This window comes from Oreochromis niloticus, linkage group LG7 (assembly GCF_001858045.2).
Source record: "Oreochromis niloticus isolate F11D_XX linkage group LG7, O_niloticus_UMD_NMBU, whole genome shotgun sequence".
Lineage (NCBI taxonomy): Eukaryota > Metazoa > Chordata > Actinopteri > Cichliformes > Cichlidae > Oreochromis > Oreochromis niloticus.
Genome location: NC_031972.2, coordinates 36,716,827 through 36,737,079, shown reverse-complemented (window position 1 = coordinate 36,737,079; position 20,253 = coordinate 36,716,827). Strand labels below are relative to the sequence as shown.

At 42.6% G+C, this 20,253-nt stretch overlaps 1 protein-coding gene and 1 long non-coding RNA gene across 2 annotated transcripts; one reads left to right on the top strand and one right to left on the bottom strand.

Annotated features, from left to right (window-relative positions):
* Positions 1-1,880: 1,880 nt before the first annotated feature.
* Positions 1,881-16,629, top strand: lmbrd2b (LMBR1 domain containing 2b). The gene is made up of 18 exons (XM_013268312.3): positions 1,881-2,173; positions 4,731-4,940; positions 5,301-5,413; positions 5,845-5,943; positions 6,023-6,190; positions 6,382-6,592; positions 6,670-6,744; positions 6,837-6,950; positions 9,504-9,687; positions 9,834-10,015; positions 10,263-10,396; positions 10,717-10,822; positions 10,906-11,003; positions 11,394-11,497; positions 11,575-11,621; positions 12,208-12,322; positions 12,408-12,534; positions 14,373-16,629. Exons 2-18 carry the CDS (start codon positions 4,767-4,769, stop codon positions 14,434-14,436), a joined length of 2,115 nt encoding a protein of 704 aa, XP_013123766.2. The 5' UTR covers positions 1,881-2,173; positions 4,731-4,766; the 3' UTR covers positions 14,437-16,629.
* On the bottom strand, positions 2,110-4,788 carry LOC112847335 (uncharacterized). The gene is made up of 2 exons (XR_003220827.1): positions 2,742-4,788; positions 2,110-2,524 (listed from the first exon to the last, which is right to left on the bottom strand). It is a non-coding gene; the product is annotated as an uncharacterized LOC112847335 (long non-coding RNA).
* Positions 16,630-20,253: the final 3,624 nt, after the last annotated feature.

Below are 20,253 nucleotides of genomic sequence, written 5' to 3'. Positions count from 1 at the left end.
GGTTCATTTACAAACACAAGTCTAACTTAAGTTTCACACTGTTTTCGTTAGAAAACAATCACATTGTTACAGCTTAAATTACACAAAATGTCAGAAATCTGCACTGTCATGAACAAAAATTTAAACCTAATTTTTCATGATTTGTTGGATTAACCCACTGAGGTCTGAAATACAACCGGCCATTTTTGACTCCTTTTGAGTTTACATTTGTATTTCACCCTCAAATTGTTTCATTTGATTTTTTTCCTCTTGCCATGTTTGGGATCATTCTTTTCAGCTCAACTGAATTTAGTTGTTTTTTTTCACTGACATATAAAATGTACTTTTGTAAACATATACAACTATTTATCTAAAATGCAGCCAATACACCTGCCGTTTTTTTCATTTTGTACAACCATTTAAAAAATATTACTAAAACTAAAATGAGAGAACAATCAGGTGTTGCAATAAGATGCCCCACAAATGATGTGTGCCAGTAAAAAAAAAGTTTGTCCACCAAAAGACAGAGGAGAACAGCACAGGGATAAACCTGCAGGCCTGACAACAGGAGGTGTATCACTCCGCTGGTTTTCTACTTAGTGACAGTGTTTACGTTGCAAATGTGCCTTAGTGACATTCATTAGTGCCCTCACTGACACACAAAACAAAACAACGACTACACAACAGAACAACTACACAAGACAACACAACACACTAAGTATACTCTCCACACTAAACGTCACAAATCTCCCACATCTAAAAACTCTCTCTCTCACACACACACACTCGCTCGCTCTGTCTCGCTGCCGTTACCGTCACTCCCAAAACTCTCCCCTCTTCCTAAACAACCAAATCCCACGTGTTGACTTTTTTTTTAATTGGTTGACATGGTACATTTTTCCACCGATAGGAAAGAGGTGGCTTTTTTTCTTTCTTTACTGTTTTCGCGCTGTCCTTAGAAAACGCTTAAAACACACACGCACAAAAACGTAACGACAGTATTTAGAAAAAAGCGTGGCTTATATATATTATCATAACTCTGGATTTACTGGCCTGTAATTAAAATTTAAAAACTTTGAAGTCAGAACTTTCAATATGGGCTGAAATAGAGACTCAGCGTGGCTGCAGCTTGTTGCTATGTCAGCTTAAAACAGTCATGTGATTTGGAGGTGCAGCATGTCTGTGGACTCCACAGGGTTAATAACAGGGTTAATAACTAAAGTGTGTAATTATGTGGGCTACAGACAATAATTAAGTTATAGACTATATTTATATGAAAAACGTGTATACTTACTGCATTTGAATCATTTTAACCATATGTAACCACCTGCATATGTGTTTGGGGGGAAAAAAAGGCTTTGATTTTGCCACCCCATTTGATTTCTTTGCCGCCCTCATGCCACCCTAAGAAAATTTCTCTAGATCCGCCCCTGCTTCCATTTCCAGAGTGTAACATCCAACCAAATGTGTAAAATCCGAAATTCCCATGGTGTTGTTCAAAATGTGCTCTGGTACAATCATAAGCATCGCTTGCTACTGAAAACAAGAAAAAAGCCGGTCCTGCTATTGGCTGAACCATTTGTTAACGGTGGAGGGGAGGACACTATGCAATATATTCAGTTTTAGCATTTATATTCACTGTTGACTGTAACTACGCTCAAACTGTTAATGCTATCTTATTTTAATAAACAACACTGTCATATGCAAAACTGGGGTGGCACTTGGGGTGGCAAGGGATCATTTTATGGTGGCACTTGCCACCCCATGCCACCCTTCTAGATCCGCCCCTGGCTGCTGAGGACAGCTGGAAGCACTCGAGCGTGCAGCTGTGCTCAGCAGGGTGTGACGATAACGTGTGATGACGCCGATGACGTCATCTTGCGTTCTGGAGCCGTCAGTCTGAGGTAATTCCTGATCTATCCGGTGGAGGGCAGTAACGATAAAGCGCTCTAAGAGAAGCAGCAGAATGACATGGTGTTTGCGCACGCGCAGACTGGCTGCCTGCCTGGCTCTGACGTCATCTGCTCCTCCTGGTAGGGCCGGGATGTGACGGGCTGATGCTGCTGAGCTAACGAGCTGAAATCAAGAGGTTTCTCACGGAGAACGGTGGCTGATAGTAACAAGAGCGGCTCGCGGAGATAACGTGGCCCCTGACGTCACTCCGAGAGGAGCCGGAGCCCACACAGGAATCACGGTAAGAGCCGCTGGGGCTGCTGGGCGGAGGCTGCTAACCCACAGCGGCAGCTAGCCGGAGTTCCTGGATGAATTGTTGATCCGGCAGCTGTCGCTCTGCGCGTCCCCGCGAACAGCCCCAAGGCTGATAAGGAGTCGGCGGGCGTTCGCGCGCTGCTGTGAGGTCAGCTGTGGGTCACCTGAGCTTCTACGTCATAACACCTGAGGAATCGCAGTTTCCTCAGGGTATGGTCTCCCAGAAATCCTCCTCATCAGCGGCTGTCAGGCGGAAGTCAGGACTTCCTGTCTGTGATTGGGTCTGCGGTTACAGCTCCTTGCAGCTGCGACATCCCCGGGAGCTGTTTACACACCTCTGTAGCACAGGGGTGCAGGGAGGAGGAGGGTGCAGAGGGGCATAAGTGCACATCTGGGTAACCTGCACATCTGTGGAGCCCCATTAATGCTGAATGAAGTTTAAGATCAACATGTGTGACCTGACCAGAGGCAGGAACAGTCACTCAGACTGTCTGACTCCCTCACAGGTTAACTTTATGTTAGTGAGACCTGACACAGTGATGGTTGCTACTTACCAGAGTCTGAGCCTCTGCAATTGCATATCCACTCTCCTCATTCCTCTGGGAGGTCACTGAGGTACTCCTGGCATTACAGGGTGTGCTGTGAACACACTTGTAAAAACACAGGAGGGCCACACTGCTATTAACACACACAAAGGCCGGACACACAAACTATAAGCCTGTTTAACAAGAGTGATATGTGAAACACACATTCACTGAGGCTACAGCAGTTGAGTCTAAGGGTTCGCCAGCTCATTCCTGCTTGTTGGTTCATCACTGGTCATGTGACTGTTCACAACACCAAAGGTGTTTTTGGGGACAGATAAAAAATCTTCACATGTTACCCCTAGTCCTTCAGCCATTCACATAAAGAAGAAATCTGTAGAAATAAAAATAAAATGAAGTGCTAGTGTTAGAAACATCAGGAGAGGTGCGAGTCCTGCAGCCCAGACTGACGTCACAGCTGTGTGGACACTCTGGCTTTATTGATGGTAATCTGAGAGAAGATCTCTGACCTTTATGCCATCACGAGGATTATCACATGACCACAGACAGAGAAGCCCAGCTTCCTCTTAAAGTGTTTGCCTCTTCCTCAGAGTCGTTTCTGAATTGATCTGTGGTTATTATAACAGAAACAGCTGGGTGCCAGATGTTTGCAGCTTGAGTGGAAAGGTGAGGCAGAGCAGGTGTGTTTGTTTCAGTAGGACGTCAGAACATTAGACATGCTGTAAAAAATACAAAGGAAGCTAAAAGGAACAGCTGCTGGCAGTGCCTGTCAGCACTGAGAGGGAGATATGTTTTTCATTATTGAACAGTTGAACCTGGAATGAAGCCAGAGAGTGCCACAAGGTGTGAGGTAACTAATAGTGTTAGGTGGGACTCACATGTGTGGATGGCAGGATGGGCATCCATGCTTTCTTAGAGTAAATTAAGAAATAAACCTGTGACAGAAACTCTGGAGCAATAATCCACTGCATCCCTAGTTAAGTCTTCATCCATGGACAGAATCCAACTCCCCGGCTGGGCTTGCAGGAGGCAGCGATGAGCTTTGCGCTGCTCTGTGGCCCTTTGTGAGTTCAATACAGGAGCTCATCACCCAGCACAGTCTGAGTGGAGTTTATCCACCGAAGAAGACTGAGAGCAACCTGACCACCAAGCCGGAAGGAAGGGTCGGCTTTAGCAGGGACTGAACTTTGAAAATAAGGGTTAGGCTTAAAAAACTTGAGTGGAATCCAGCTGTGTCTGTTATAATAACCACAGATACATTAAGAAACTTTGACTTTGAGGAAGAAGAGGCAGAGTCAAAACTGCCTGAGTCAAAGCTCACCCAGGTGATGTCATTTAGCCATTGATGGTGCTAGAGGGAACACAGAGATGATGTAAAGCTTTGCATAAAGACCCGGCAGACAATCCAAGGGCTTCTGCACACTTCACCCAGTGAACCTGACCTCATCCTGAGGAAACATCACAGCAGACTTGCTGGCTCTGAGTTTGACGACCCTGCTACATATACCCGGTCACTCCCTGAGCTTTAATCAAACTGTTGTTTCCCATGTCACTTGTTGGAGCCTCCATCCCCCAACTTTTCAAAGAAACCACACAAAGAGTCTTTCAGGGCTTGCAGGTCGGCGTGCCTCTGCCCGTCGGTGCACGTGTGTGCTGATTCTCTGAGATGGCGGTCATCATTATTGTGTTAGGCAGCAGGTACTGGCAGCTAACCTAATAGCCAACCAACAGAAGCTCCTTTATTGTCGCTGTCTGCAGTCAGACTTTCCCACAGAGGTTTAGTGTTAATGTTTTTCATTTTTGCAGCTTTCTGCAAGTAATGTGGGGATGATCATCGAGCCTGACAGATGTGTGCTCTGCTCAAGAGTGCTTCAGACCTCCCACAAATAATGATACTAAAACCCGTCACAGAGCCAACAGATGTGGCGTTTGAAGAATCGAAAGTGATTAACACTTCATTACAGTAACCACGCTGGTGTTTCTGTCCACCTGCTGCAGGTTTGTGTCAGTGCCTGCTGACGGGAGCGCGGCAGGATGAGCGGGGCGGCACTCGGCATCGAGATCGTGGTGGTGTTTTTCTTGGCGCTGTTCCTGCTGCACCGATATGGAGACTTCAAGAAGCAGCAGCGCATGGTGCTGTTCGGCACGCTGCTGGCCTGGTACCTGTGCTTCCTCATCGTTTTCATCCTGCCTCTGGATGTCAGCACGGTCAGTATGACACACAGCATCAAACTGAGATCCCTCCAAAGTCCTCAGAGGTGTTCAAGCCTTCCATTCACGAAGGTCCTCAAGACTTTGATGGTTTCTGTTTAGTTGTTCTTTGTCATTTTTGAGATGCTTTTGTTTTTTAATATGAAATCTTTAACTTTTATGACATTTCATAGAGAAGCCTTATGAGCTCCTGTGGACTTCAAGCACATCCGTTACACAACAAAAGATTACTGTTTTTATACGTCTGTGATGTAAATGTCACATTTCGACTTCCATATGTGTGGAAAAGATCTTTACATGTTTGATTTCATTCAGTGAATGTGTGTGAGCGTACGTTTGTCTGTCTGCTGCTTACAGACAATCTACAGGCAGTGCGAGCACGACCACAAGGAGCAGACATCTGTTCCCGCCCTCGTCTCACCGCTGTCCAATCACACGATAGTAAACACAACTGGTGCACCCACAAAAAGGTTTGAATGCTGTGCATGCGTGCGTGTGTGTGTGTATTCAGAGTAAAGGATGAAACCTCTGCAGTGAGTTTTCTGGAAATTTGTTGGTGATTAACAGGAAGTGTTTGACATAATTCATAATTCAGGGTCAGAGAGCTGAACCCAAACAACACATCCACTCAGTATGGACCAATGTCCTCTGTGATCTGGACATGAAGGCATGTCAAGTCATTAATGATCGTTTTACACAGAGAGTCAGAGCAGAAGACAGAGCAGGATTTGAAGCGACTCCTTCTTATTGAACTTGAGTAAATGTACTTTGAAACTCAGGCAGCTTTTCTTAGAGAGACCTGAGTGTGTTAAAAAAATGTGACTAAAAGAAGTGTTGTCTTAGTTAATAAAACCAGGTGACATCAGCAGGTTTCTGTACTCCCGATTGTGTTTCCTCTCAGTGTACGAACGCTGTGCCACAAGCCGTGGAGCTACATCCCTGATGGCATCATGCCAGTGTTCTGGAGGGTGGTGTACTGGACCTCTCAGTGCCTCACGTGGTCAGTACGAGCCCGAGTCTCCTCATGAAACCTCCACATGCTGGGTTTTTGTGTTTTAAAGGTTTTCTTGTGTCGTCAGGCTGCTGCTGCCCTTCATGCAGTCGTACGCTCGCTCCGGGGGCTTCTCCATCACCGGGAAAATCAAAACGGCACTGATTGAGAACGCCATTTATTACGGGACATACCTGCTCATTTTCGGCTCTCTGCTCATTTACGTGGCCGTTCATCCTGAGTTGCACCTCTCATGGTGAGTCGACCCTGAGGAAAACCCCCTTTTTTTTTGTTTGTTTGTTTGTTTTGTCCTGTCTGTGGAGAGAAAGACAGGACAAAGACATGCTGTGGTGATTAAATGCAGAGGGCTGTATAAACACATAATCGCCTCCTAAACTCCTCCTGATTGGCTGCTGTATGGAGTTACGTGCTCTGTGTGTTACTCAGGTACGAGCTACAGACCATCGGGATCACCGCCGCCAACACCTGGGGTTTGTTCCTGCTGGTGCTGTTGCTCGGGTACGGGCTGGTGGAGATCCCTCGGTCCTACTGGAACGCCTCCCGGCACGGACACCTACTCATCAAGACCTACTTCAAGGCATCCAAACTGATGACGGAGAAGGCGGATGCAGAAGAGAACCTGGAGGATGTCATGGAGGTAATCGACAGCCTCCAGCAGTTACAAACATTTGGCTTAATGTTGCCGTTTTCACTGAGATGTCTGTTCTGCTGTAGGAGGTGAGAAAAGTCAGCGAATCCATCAAATACAACCACCCGCTGAGGAAGTACATCGACACCATCCTCAGGAAAGTACGTGGAGCGAAGCTGAGCGTGAACGTGATGGGTGATAACTGTGATGTTTAAGTTCATGAGTGTGATGACGTGCTCGTGGTTTCCCTCAGTGCCCCTTGGACTACCAGGAGAAGATGGGCAGGAACATGGACGACTACGAGGACTTTGATGACAAACAGAATACGTACCCGACGGAGAAGAGCCTGGTGAAGCTTCATAAACAGGTGAGAGGATTTCACGAGTCAATCAGACTGTGCTGCCTTCTTATTGGAGGAAAAAAGAGATGAAACAAATTCTAATGAAGACTCCTGGCGATGTGGTAGCAGATGTTTTTGTGTTCAGTGAAAGTGTTTCTGCGTGTTTCCTGAATACCTGCACAGAGCACGTCCACCTTAAACTTTATCCACATAATAAAGCTGCTCAGTGAAGGCTGGGGGCATCAGCTAATCTTACAAAGCTCAGTCTAGTGCTAACCTTTGTTAGCCGGGTGTCAGAAGCAAACCATGATGTCAGGCTCCGTCTGTCTGAGATGGACGGACGTTTTACTTCCACTGGCCCCCAAAATTTCCACCTTAACAAAGTAATTTTGTTGCTGATGGTACATTACATGTTCATTATATTTAGAGATGTCTCTTTTTTCTGTCCTTCATATTTATTTATATACATCGGGTGGCCAGAATACAGGGAGTGCAGAATTATTAGGCAAGTTTTATTTTTGAGGAATAATTTTATTATTGAACAACAACCATGTTCTCAATGAACCCAAAAAACTCATTAATATCAAAGCTGAATGTTTTTGGAAGTAGTTTTTAGTTTGTTTTTAGTTTTAGCTATTTTAGGGGGATATCTGTGTGTGCAGGTGACTATTACTGTGCATAATTATTAGGCAGCTTAACAAAAAACAAATATATACCCATTTCAATTATTTATTTTTACCAGTGAAACCAATATAACATCTCCACATTCACAAATATACATTTCTGACATTCAAAAACAAAACAAAAACAAATCAGCGACCAATATAGCCACCTTTCTTTGCAAGGACACTCAAAAGCCTGCCATCCATGGATTCTGTCAGTGTTTTGATCTGTTCACCATCAACATTGCGTGCAGCAGCAACCACAGCCTCCCAGACACTGTTCAGAGAGGTGTACTGTTTTCCCTCCTTGTAAATCTCACATTTGATGATGGACCACAGGTTCTCAATGGGGTTCAGATCAGGTGAACAAGGAGGCCATGTCATTAGTTTTTCTTCTTTTATACCCTTTCTTGCCAGCCACGCTGTGGAGTACTTGGATGCGTGTGATGGAGCATTGTCCTGCATGAAAATCATGTTTTTCTTGAAGGATGCAGACTTCTTCCTGTACCACTGCTTGAAGAAGGTGTCTTCCAGAAACTGGCAGTAGGACTGGGAGTTGAGCTTGACTCCATCCTCAACCCGAAAAGGCCCCACAAGCTCATCTTTGATGATACCAGCCCAAACCAGTACTCCACCTCCACCTTGCTGGCGTCTGAGTCGGACTGGAGCTCTTAGAAAAATCAGTCTTTTTTTTTTTTTTTTTTTTTTTTTAATTATTTTTTTTTTTTTTATAAAAAAAGAAAAATCAGTCTTGAGATATTTCTTGGCCCAGTCTTAACGTTTCAGCTTGTGTGTCTTGTTCAGTGGTGGTCGTCTTTCAGCCTTTCTTACCTTGGCCATGTCTCTGAGTATTGCACACCTTGTGCTTTTGGGCACTCCAGTGATGTTGCAGCTCTGAAATATGGCCAAACTGGTGGCAAGTGGCATCTTGGCAGCTGCACGCTTGACTTTTCTCAGTTCATGGGCAGTTATTTTGCGCCTTGGTTTTTCCACACGCTTCTTGCGACCCTGTTGACTATTTTGAATGAAACGCTTGATTGTTCGATGATCACGCTTCAGAAGCTTTGCAATTTTAAGACTGCTGCATCCCTCTGCAAGATATCTCACTATTTTTGACTTTTCTGAGCCTGTCAAGTCCTTCTTTTGACCCATTTTGCCAAAGGAAAGGAAGTTGCCTAATAATTATGCACACCTGATATAGGGTGTTGATGTCATTAGACCACACCCCTTCTCATTACAGAGATGCACATCACCTAATATGCTTAATTGGTAGTAGGCTTTCGAGCCTATACAGCTTGGAGTAAGACAACATGCATGAAGAGGATGATGTGGACAAAATACTCATTTGCCTAATAATTCTGCACTCCCTGTATTAGAAATGCCTGAAAATGCAGAACTGAGCTGCACTGAAATGGCTTGGATTGTAAGATTCAGATTAAATGTTTGGGCTGAAAAACATGGGGAGATTATTAGATTCCTAGCAGCCGTGCTGGCGTGTTATTATTTGTGATGGTTCATTAAAAGATCACCAGTGTGACTGTACCACAGACTTCAACCAAACTGTAGGGGAGACAATGTGAAAAGCAATAAAGATATGAATCATAATCTTTGTAATCACTGCTGTCAGCTGAGCTTTGTTTGATGGTGGTTCAGGTAAACAGCAGAAGAAGAAGAGAGAAGATAGTCGTCATTCCACTGCAGAACATTTACAGTTACAGTGATGCTGTACAGGTTATGATTTCAAAAAAGAAGAGGATGATGATGAGATGACGATGATGTAAAAAGCGCTGAAACAAAGAAAAATCTGACGTTTCTCTTTGTGCTCATAGTTTCCTCCTCACGCTGCACACAACTGAAGTCTTCTGTTTCCTGTGCACTCTGTTTCCCATGCTCTGATGTCCGAACCCGTCGTGTGCAGGTGATCTACGCCGTGCAGAGACACAACAGGACTCGTGTGCAGTGGCAAATCCTCCTGCAGCAGGCCATCCACCTGGAGGACGTGGCCAAGAACGAGACCAGCTCCACCCACCAGTTTGTCCACAGCTTCCCTTCATCAGAGCCGGCCGGCTGGTTCAGCAGATACATCTACACCCCGACTGTAGGTGGGTGTAATCAGATCACAGCTGTAAGCACCTGCACAGGTGTCCTGCTACAGTTTTCCTTTGGGTGCTGGTGGCAGTGACATCGAAGAGTAAACACTGCCCTGTGTGTGTGTGTGTGTGTGTGTGTGTGTGTGTGTGTGTCACAGAGTGGTACTGGGAGTGCTTCCTGAAGCGCTGGTTTTACCGCCTCCTCGCCATCGTCCTGACTCTGTTCAGCGTGGTTGTGGTTTGGTCCGAGTGCACCTTCTTCAGCACACGGCCCGTCCTCTCGCTGTTCGCCATTTTCATCCAGTTGGCTGAGAGAGACTACAACTACCTGTACATCGAGGTGAGCCTGAGAGGACAGACGCTGGTTTACACACAACCATCAGACACAGAGCTTCATATTTCTGTAGAGCCTCTAAAAGTGTTTAAAGGCTGCTGTGTGATGTAGTGCTGCACAGCTGAGTCTTTGTTGTGTTACAATGAAGGAAACGTGACATGTGACGCGTGTTTCAGTTTCACTGTTTCTTTGTTGAAACACGATCACGCTTCATTCAGACCTCTGATCACCTTATGCTCTCTCTCTCCACCAGATGGCGTGCTTTATTACAATCTTCTTCCTGTGCACCTGTGTTTACTCCACCGTGTTTCGCATCCGAGTCTTCAACTACTATTACCTGGCCTCTCACCACCAGACCGACGCCTACAGCCTCCAGTTCAGCGGCATGTATGTGACTGACAGCAAGCATGTTTTTATTTTGAAAGGAACATGTTCAGGAAACACATCACTGTAAACCAAGAGAAGACATGAGCACACGTGTTTCTTTCTAGAATGTTCCTCCTCATATACAAGGAAAACATTTGTACTGTTTCAAAAAACCTCAAATTACTTAATTTTAATACCTGTTCTTTAGAAAGGATCTCCTCTTTATCTTCTTAAAGCACAGAAACTACAGAGAGTCGTGTAGTGAGTCAGTGTTATTAAACAACATGTTATGTGACGCAGAAGTTCAGGTTTAGTGACTCTGGCGTGTTTTCCTCCTGCAGGCTGTTCTGTCGTCTGACTCCTCCTCTCTGTCTCAACTTCCTGGGTTTGATCCACATGGACTCCACCATCTCCCACCAGGAAAAGCTGCAGACTGCTTACACTTCTGTAAATACCCACACTGTATAAAACCTGTGTAACACACCTGTGCTGCAGTGTCTGCCTGACTCACCTGTTGTTTGTTGGAACAGATCATGGGATCCATGCGGGTCCTCTCTTTCATTGCTAATGGCTTCTACATCTACTACCCCATGCTGATCGTCATCCTCTGCATCGCCACCTACTTCAGGTGAGACGAGTCTCAGGAGTCTTCCCTGCTGGGAGCTTCTTTAACTGTGTGGATTGGTCATGTGACAGAAGATAGTCTTCGATGACTGATTATTCAGCTGAAAGCCAGAACAGGTTTTTACATACAGAATTTGCTGCTTTTCCTCGTCGTTCATGAGTTAAACTGAAGTCTTTGAAAACAAAAAACTGGAAGACATCCCGACGCATCAAATAATTCGGATTTTTAAAACCTTTGCATGTCTGGGGTGTTGGTGAGCTGTAGCATTTTTGGCAGTCTTTTAGATCCTGCTTCTCTCTGCTGGTTAGTGCAGGATTAAACAGAGCCATCAGGGGCTTTATTATATATGTAGTTATGTTTGTGACTCTGTGTTATAATCAATGTTCTCCTCAGTTTGGGGACTCGCTGCCTGAATCTTCTGGGCTTCCAGCAGTTTATGGATGACAGTGAAATGACCTCTGACCTGATCGACGAGGGAAAGGAGCTGATCCGCCGTGGTGAGACTGCCACCATCATCTGAATTCTCTTTGACTATTTAACATGAAAGTTATAGTAAAATACAATATTTTTACAGAGAAAAGGAAGAAGCAGAGGATTGAAGATGGTGAGAACAGACGTAGGGTGAGTACCTGTTTGCTTCTTCTTTTTAGATATCAGAGAAAACTAATACATATCTTATCTTAATCTACATATCTTATTTTAATAATATATATTTTCATTGTTTATTAAGTGCACAGACTGTAGTTTACAGCAGGTTTCCTCAGATATAATATTATATTCTAAAATAACAAAGTCAGCTGCTGGGAGAGGGAACAACACTGAAACAGGAAGTACAGAAGCTGCTCATCACTGGGTATTCTGCCTAAGATTAAAGATTGAACATCAGCCTGCCTGCAGGCCAATAAAACAGAGACAGCCATTTAGAATCAGCAGATGAGGCAACTGTAGGATTTTTCCTTCATGATGCTGTAAGGACAAATTTCAGTGAAAACACTGAAATGTTTGTTTTTCTGACTGTTTGATGAATATGTGAGTGAAAGAAAGCTGATAAGAGAAGTAATGGAATCATGGCCTGACACAGATGACTCGTGTCAGAGCGGTTACACACGGTCACGTACAAACATCAACTGACGTCTGCTGGGAAACAGCAGGAGTGAAATCCTCGTTGAAGCGTCCTGATCTGTTTGTGTTGTGTCGTCTGCTGCAGGAGTGGAAGGAGCGCTACGGGAACCCGAGAGAAGACTACGCTGCGAGGAACAGGAGCAGCCACGAGATGAAGGAGACGAGCTACTCAGACACCGTGAGCTCCAGCAACAGCAGACGTAAGTCAGCAGGTGGTCAGCGCTGCTCTCTGAAGGTGTTTTTGGTGGTTTTCGGGTGACGGAGCACTTCCTGTTCTTTGAACAGAGGCTAAATATTCCCGGTCTGGGAGCCGAGCAGAGAGGGACCGCATCGAGCTGCTGCACGATGCCGAGCCCTTGGACTTCAACGCCGACGCGCTGACAGACGACCCACCGGACGCTGAGTCTGGAAGGTAAGCATGGTGTCATCGTCATGGTTACGCCACCGTATTTGTGATGCATGTTTGAGACTCTACCTGTTTTCAGCAGCTGGTGAAGTTTAATTCAGCTCTTTAAACTTTGTATTTTAATAGTTTCCATTTTGACTGCAGTTTCATTTCAGAGTGTGTTTATTTTTTTATTTAGATTTAGAATTTATTGTTTTAAAATTTGTTTCAGACTTAGTTTGTTTTTTATTTGCATGCTGTGGCAGGGCTCTAGACTAACTTTTTGCCACGGTTGCACTGGTGCAAAAGTTAGGCACAGCCAAATTTTTCAACCGCATTGCTTAACACCATAGCAGATAATCTTAAAAATATTCTGCAGTTTTGCATAATTTAAAAAAAAATAAAATTTCTTCAGTATTGAACATCAGAAATTAGGCTTTCTTGTCCGAGGTCATTTAAGTAAAAAAGAAAGATAGCGGCTGACAGCACTGTAAACAACGGTAGACTGGTGGGTAATAAGCGAATGAGTAATGCAGAAAACAGAGATTTGAGACGGGAAACTGTTCATGAAGTACAGAGAGAGAGAGAGAGAGAGAGAGCTGTGCATGAAGTGTGATTTTTATCGTGGTGGAAGCAAAGCAGCAAAAGTCAGAGGGAATTAATGACGACATTGATCAAATGTGAAGCGTAGTTTGGATCTTCTTTTGCTGCTGGTTCAATTAATTTTGGTTGCAGAGAGACAAAACCTGCAGCTCAGAATCTGGCGCAAAAAAGACGTAAACACAGAGCGGACCCGACGCATCAGAATCAGCGAGCTGTCGGCTTTCAGCCCCGACGGCGTGTCCATCTACGGGCTGTTGGGTGAGAAAGCCGAGAAAGAGAAAGCTGATTCTGATGTGTCGGGTCCGCTCTGTGTTTACATCTTTGCGTGGAATTCGTGTACCTGCTCTCATTTGCTGTTTGGTGGTTGTTGAAATAGTTTTGTGAGCTTTAACCTGAGATTCTTGCGTTTCTGGCAAAACACAGTTATATTTAAAAGTCGATTCAGGATTTAATGAATCGTTATCGCTTTATTCAAGCTACTCACCTCTCTCTATCTGCCTGCACTTTCAAACGTACACACGGACTACATGAATATATGGACCGCGACCAATCAGAGCGGTCCCGCCCCTGACTATCTCTGATTGGTTTAGACCACGATAGGGGCATAATATGTGTCTGTTGTTGACCACACAGAAACTTTCAGAGTTGCAGAGACTTTTTTTTGTTACTCGAACAGTTGGTCGCACCGGTGCAACCTAAGATTTTTTTTTATTTCACGTGTGAACCGTTTTTTTTTCAGATCAGTCTGGTGATTCCTCACCTGCTGTTTTTATTGACCGTATAAATTTAAAGAGGAGCTTGAAAGGATGGCTGCAGAAAGCTTAACTTTGGTTGCTCGTGTTTAGCTCCGGTCTGCTGGCAGGATGTAAAATGTCTGTGACCTGCAGGGTTGATGTCTTCAGATGTCATCAGCCAAAAATATTTATAAAGGGTTAAACTGAGGCCTAAAATGTTGTTACAGATGTAAAGGAAAGATTAATAAATTAAATGTTTGAATGTTTTATGGGTGGATTCAGTAAGCACCAGAAGGTGAAGAAGAAAAGAGAGAGAAGTTTGGATAGTTGTGCTTTATGAAGAACTTAAAGGATTTTTATAAAGATTTTCTGAGAATTAACTGTCAGCTTGTTCATTTCAGTGCTGACCTCAGTGTTCTTTAGTGTTAAAGTGTTGGAGTGACACACCTGTTTCTCACGTGTCTGCAGGCACTGACGTATGTGGATTTGTGTGTTGCTGTGTTCACTTGTGTATTTTTGTCTTTTCAGGCACTCTGGAGGACGGTACCTGTCCATGTCGTCATCTCGTAGCCGAATATTTGACGACGTCTAGAAGAGAAGTCTGAATCACTGTCCACACGTCCACCTGCAGCATGACCTCCATCACTCAGCACTCGGCATGCACACTGAATAAAAGTCGCTCAGGTCAACTTCTTCGCCTGCAAACATCTGCGTAAACACTTTGCATCCGTTTCTGTATGCGGCTGCAGGTCCATGAAGGCACTTTTAAAGGAATATTAAAATTACTCAGCATGTGACAGACTGCAGGCCTGAGCTTCTTAACAGATCAAACACTCAATTTACTGCATGTCATGAAGGCAGGAGAGGCAGTCTGAGCACATGAATGTGAATCACTTTATCCGCAGGTTTCATGGAGGTCCTGCTAATATATTTAATTTCTAGTGTTTATTCTTTAATGTTGTAGATTTATTTAACTGTCTGTCACGATGGGAGCTGTTAGGATTCGCTGATTCAGTCACTGATAAACCTGAAATCCTTCAGTCATGTAGGAGGTCAGGGCTTCATGTCTATGGGATTAATGCGCAGTTTAATTGAATCTGTATTTCTCTGTAATTTAAATCTGATTGGGAGGTGATGGTATCTGAAACCATATAATCACTGTAAACTCTGTGATTAATTACCTGATCGACCATCAACAATTTCACTGTGTTTAAACAGGAATGAATCCAGTTTTACTGTAATATATACAGTACTGTGCAAAAGTCTTGAGCCCTCGTTTCCCTCATTTCTTTACATTTTGCAGGAAAACTGGAAAGGTGTAGCGATTTACTGAAATAGGCAAATATTAATTAAAACGTACAGAATATGAGGAGTTCTAACGAGCTTGAAAAGTGAATGTTTGCTCCGACCTTCATCCTTCAGCCCAGTCTGATCTGTCGTCTTTGTGAGGATATACAGGAACACTTCTCCAGGCTTCTTGAAGGACATTCAAAGCTCTTCTTTGGATGTTTCTCCCTTTTGTGGATAATGATGATGATGATGCCACATTTTTATGTCATGCTGAGCTTTATGCTCTGAGAAGACCAGACCATGACTGATGGTGTTATTGTTACAGTTCAGCTGTGAGGTCACTGTGAGGTCACTGCTGAACTGTTTTTCCTATTTCTTAAGGATGTGACTTTAACATACTGTTCAGAAAATATTAAAAATATTACAAGAATGCTTGACTTTGAAGCAAAATATAAACAAATTAAGGGCAGCTCAAGACTTTTGCGCATTACTGTGTCCAGTTGAAGGAAATATTGACAGGTGTTTGCTTCATACATGGATTACAGAAGTAAGAAAAAGAGAAGTGACCTTTTAAAAAGCAGTTTCATTTTACAGGGTATCCGCTGTGCTGGTCATTCTTACAAAGTTGTCACATTTTAGAGCTTCGGATGGTCTTTTTTACCTTCCAGGCAGCCAGCGTTAGCTTCTTTCATCTTAAGTAGGCAGTTCAAGTTTAAACCTGCTGACTCGTTCATGTAAAGTGAGCAGAGTTTCATCTGTGTGCTGTTAGATTTATATTTATTTTTGTTTACATTATAATAAACTGGAAATATATAGTACCAAGAGCAGATCCCTGAGGAACCCCAGGAGTCAACGAGGGGTTGTAGCTGCTTATGAATGTATTTATTATATTTATTATAAAGTAAAGAGGCTGAGGCTGCCTGGAATGTAGGAAAAACAATATAAAAACATGACAGTGAGCTTAGGAAGATTTCTTCAGTCACATTTTTATGAAGCACTAGTTTATAGCACTAATATGAAGTGAGCTAAATCTCTAAAAACAAAGAACTGGTCCTTTAAATAGCGTTAGCATTACGTGTTGCGGCGTTGATGAAGATCCTGCTGGCAGAAATGATCTTCAGTCAGAAAGGTTGATGGTCAGGATGAACCTGGACACTTCTCTGTACATATGTATCATATCTTTTGTATGATATGGGATAATTATTGATAGAGACAGACGTGAATTTGTATTTATATTTCTTTTTTCTCAGCCTGTTAACACTGTACCTTCTCTCAGTGACCTCCTGCCTTTACAAACAGCTCTTCTGTTTCTGTCTCATCGTTCTGGTGATGAATATTTATCGTCCACCATGATCACAGCACATTGTCTGGTTCTGGGGAGTAGACCGTGTGTTGATCTGAGTCCTGTGATTTACAGTAGTGATTTATTCCCAAGACAAAATAAAAATGTCCTCTGCTGCTGTGTTGTTACACAATAAAAATGACTGAGGTGTCAGAAATGGTCTGGTCCTAGTTATTGTCTCAGATATGACGCACATCTTATCCTCTCTGCTTCTGTCGGTTTCCTTCATTTACTTCTTGTTATTTTTCTAAAATGTTCCAGAGTGACAAAAATATCAGCTGCTTAAAGCTTTATGAACTCACTGTTAAAAGGAAATTCAGAAGAGCAGACACAAACACAGATGCAGCTGCTTCACATTAAATGCACGTGATAAAACACATATATGCATATCAATACATTTACATTCATCTTCCATGACTGTTCCAATTTTAGCTTTTAAAGTCAAACACCGTAGTATTTACACCAGCATATAATCAATGTTTTATATTCAAGTCTTGTTTCACAAAATGACCTGAATATTATTGTTTTAAGGGTGTATGAGTGTAAAACATCAAACGTGGCCTTCATCCAGTAATTTTAGCATTAAAGTCCCTTAGATGAGATAATAAACCAGGACCAAACAGAGCTTTAAGTTATCTTTTTGAACCCTTCAGCACCAACATAGTAGAACAAAAACCAAAGCGTTAATAAAAATAATTAGACAAAATGAAAAAAACCTTACACATATTCACATTATAAGACTCACACAGTGTTTTAGTAACATCACACTGGAAAAAATACTGGAGTGTTACTAAAATCCACCTTAAAACTACATTCATATCCAAAATTTTGGTGATTTGATTTTGAAATATATGATGACATAAATGATGATATGAAGACTAAATTACTATTAACTGTAATTAAACCAAACTCACACTGCAATAAATTACTGGTGATGTGGGCGTTATAGTTGAAGTGTGTCAGTAGAATGAAGCTGGGGGTTCCAGGTCCCCGTCACCAGGCTGTGGGACAGGAAGCTTTAATGTTTAAATGGATCCACTTTAAAGTCTCCCAGCTCTGATGTGCAGCCGTCAGCAGCACAGAGCAAATCTTCTGTAGCACTAATCATCTCATCATTTTTACAACAGCGTGGGGATTCACTCTTCTATGATGTGTATGTTTTGATTACTGTTTTAATGTCATCTGATCACGTCTCTGGAGTAGGTGACTCTCATATAATTTTTTGTGAGTCATGTGATTCGTGAAACGCCTCTTTCAGACTGGTGAGCCGCCACTCCTTTCGTGGGGTCCAGGTGTTGTCGTGTTAGTTACCGTGGAGAAGGCTGTGAAAGGAGTCAGTGACGAGTCCGTGACAGTGATACTGAGGTGAGTCGATGAGGATACCCTGAACTGTGCGCCGTGGTGTTCCTGAGACCTGCTCTATTAACCAGGATTGGGTTTGTTCCAGGTAACTTCCGGATTAACCCTGGGTTTTCTGTATGACGAAGGTCGCTCACTTACCGGGTAGCTCGCTCTATCTGGTGTATACCTGTTGATATCCAGAGTAGAGCCCGCTGACCAATCAGGTCTCCAGATAACAGCGTCAGCACACCCGGAAGATCCCTTGCGGGAGAATAGGAGGTTTTTGAGCTTCCCTGATGAGCCTCAGAAATAAATATGGAGGGTTTCGCACAACAGCAACAGATTCCTACAGTTTTATTTTAATATAATTAATAATATATTATAATTATTAATATCTCATCCTAAAACAGGAGATCTGCAATGTACCTGCGGACCGCATGACAAACCTTTACACTAAGTTTGAAATTAGATTTTATATTTAATCTTTGTCTCAAACCTTAAACAGCAGCGAGTCTGCAGCTGAGAGAAGGAAAACTGTGAGGTTATGTTCAAAGTTTCAGTTTAAATCCAGCTGAAGCACCACAATTCATTGATTCCTTTATTCACAGCATGATTTCAGTGTGCTATAGAGTGTCTGCTCGGGAATATGCCGCATGTGTGCCAAGGTTATTATCGTTAACGAAAACTAACGAAATAACGAAAACTAGAAGTGAAAAAACATTTTCGTTAACGGAAATAAAAATGAAAACAAAAAAAGGAAAACTAACTAAAACTGTAATGAGTGTTCACAAAACTAACTAAAATTAACTAAATTTATAGCAAAAATGTGTTTAGTTTTCGTTGATGTGTGCGTGTCATACAATAGTCAAGGGTGAAAATGAAGTTTAGTTTCCAGGTTTTTTTCTTGCTGTGTCTCATTATGCCAGCAGGTGGCAGTACGTTAGTCGAGTCGTCTGTGTTGCTGCTCCGTCCACGCGCAGAATCATGTCAGGAAAAGTCTGGAGAAAGCGCCAGAGTCCAATTTGGGATTACTTTGAATATGACTGTGTTTTGGATAAAGCAAGTGTCTTGTAGTGGAACGAGACAAATTATGAGGGACATTTCTAAAGGGAAAAAAAATCCCACAAACCTTAAAGTGCACTTGAAAAGCTCACACAAGAAGGCTAACCTAGTTTACCTGGAGAAGGTAAGGGTGCACGCCCAACCCTCATCCCCAGAAACAGAAGCTAACACCAGGCAAGGCAGCGTGATGCATCCCGAGACAACAGGACTGGGATATCTACATAACTGTGTGAGTCAACTGCCTTAACACCCGGTGCTGCAAGAGTTAATAGTCTCATTGGGGCCAAGATATACATTTTATAGTTGCCTGGTATCAATGGTTGTTCATCTGCCTTTATTTATTTATTTAAAGAACCCATAGGTGGGAATGTGAGTTGTCTGTCTCTGCGTGTTAGCCCTGCGACAGACAGGCGACCTGTCCAGGGTGCAGGGTATGGTAGCTGGAATAGCAACATACCCAAGGATAAGCAGAAGAGAATGACTGATATGATGAAACTGGGATTTTGTTACACTTTATTGCAAACACAACTAAAACTATAACTGAAACTAATCAAAACTAAACTGAAACTAAGGATTTTCAAAAAAGTAAAAACTAAACTAAACTAGCAAACAATTGGTAAAAACTAATTAAAACTAATATAAAATTGAAAATCTGAAGTCAAAACGAAATAAAAATAAAAACTAATGAAAATTGCAAAACTATTAAAACCCTGATGTGTGCAGCTTGTTATGAATGAATGAGTGTATTCACGGAAAATTTAAAACATGTATAAATGTTGTTGGACTTCATTCTAATCTGCTGCTGAGTCTCTTTGACTGTGGTGGTACCACAGACACTAGAACACACACCACACACACACACACACACACACACACACACACACACACAGAGTAACAATATTACAGTAACACGCTCGCAACACTAGGATAAAGGACGTTTTTTAAAGAAAACAAAGAAAGAATTATATTGTAATTAAATTTAAGTAGACTGTAAGTAATTTAAAGTAATATACAAGTAATTTTAGGTAGTACATGAGTCATTTTGAGAAATGCATAACTTTACAGGAAAAGGAAATAATTACATTGTAAGTAAAATTAAGTAGATTCTGGATATTTTAGGGAGAAACAAATTATTATGTAAGTAATTTTAAGGATTAATGTCCTAATGTCTCTGTAATTTTGTGGAAATACAATCAATCTTTCCTTGTCTTACATTTAAATATGTTGTACTTTTTGGGGCATTGGTCATTTTAAAGAATGGATTAACCTTTTCTTACTTTTAGGTGTTTTCTCCTTTGTTTTACGCTCTTTTTCAACATTGATTGTGAAAATATCATTATAAGGTCACATAGGCCTATACATTTTTGTGGTGGT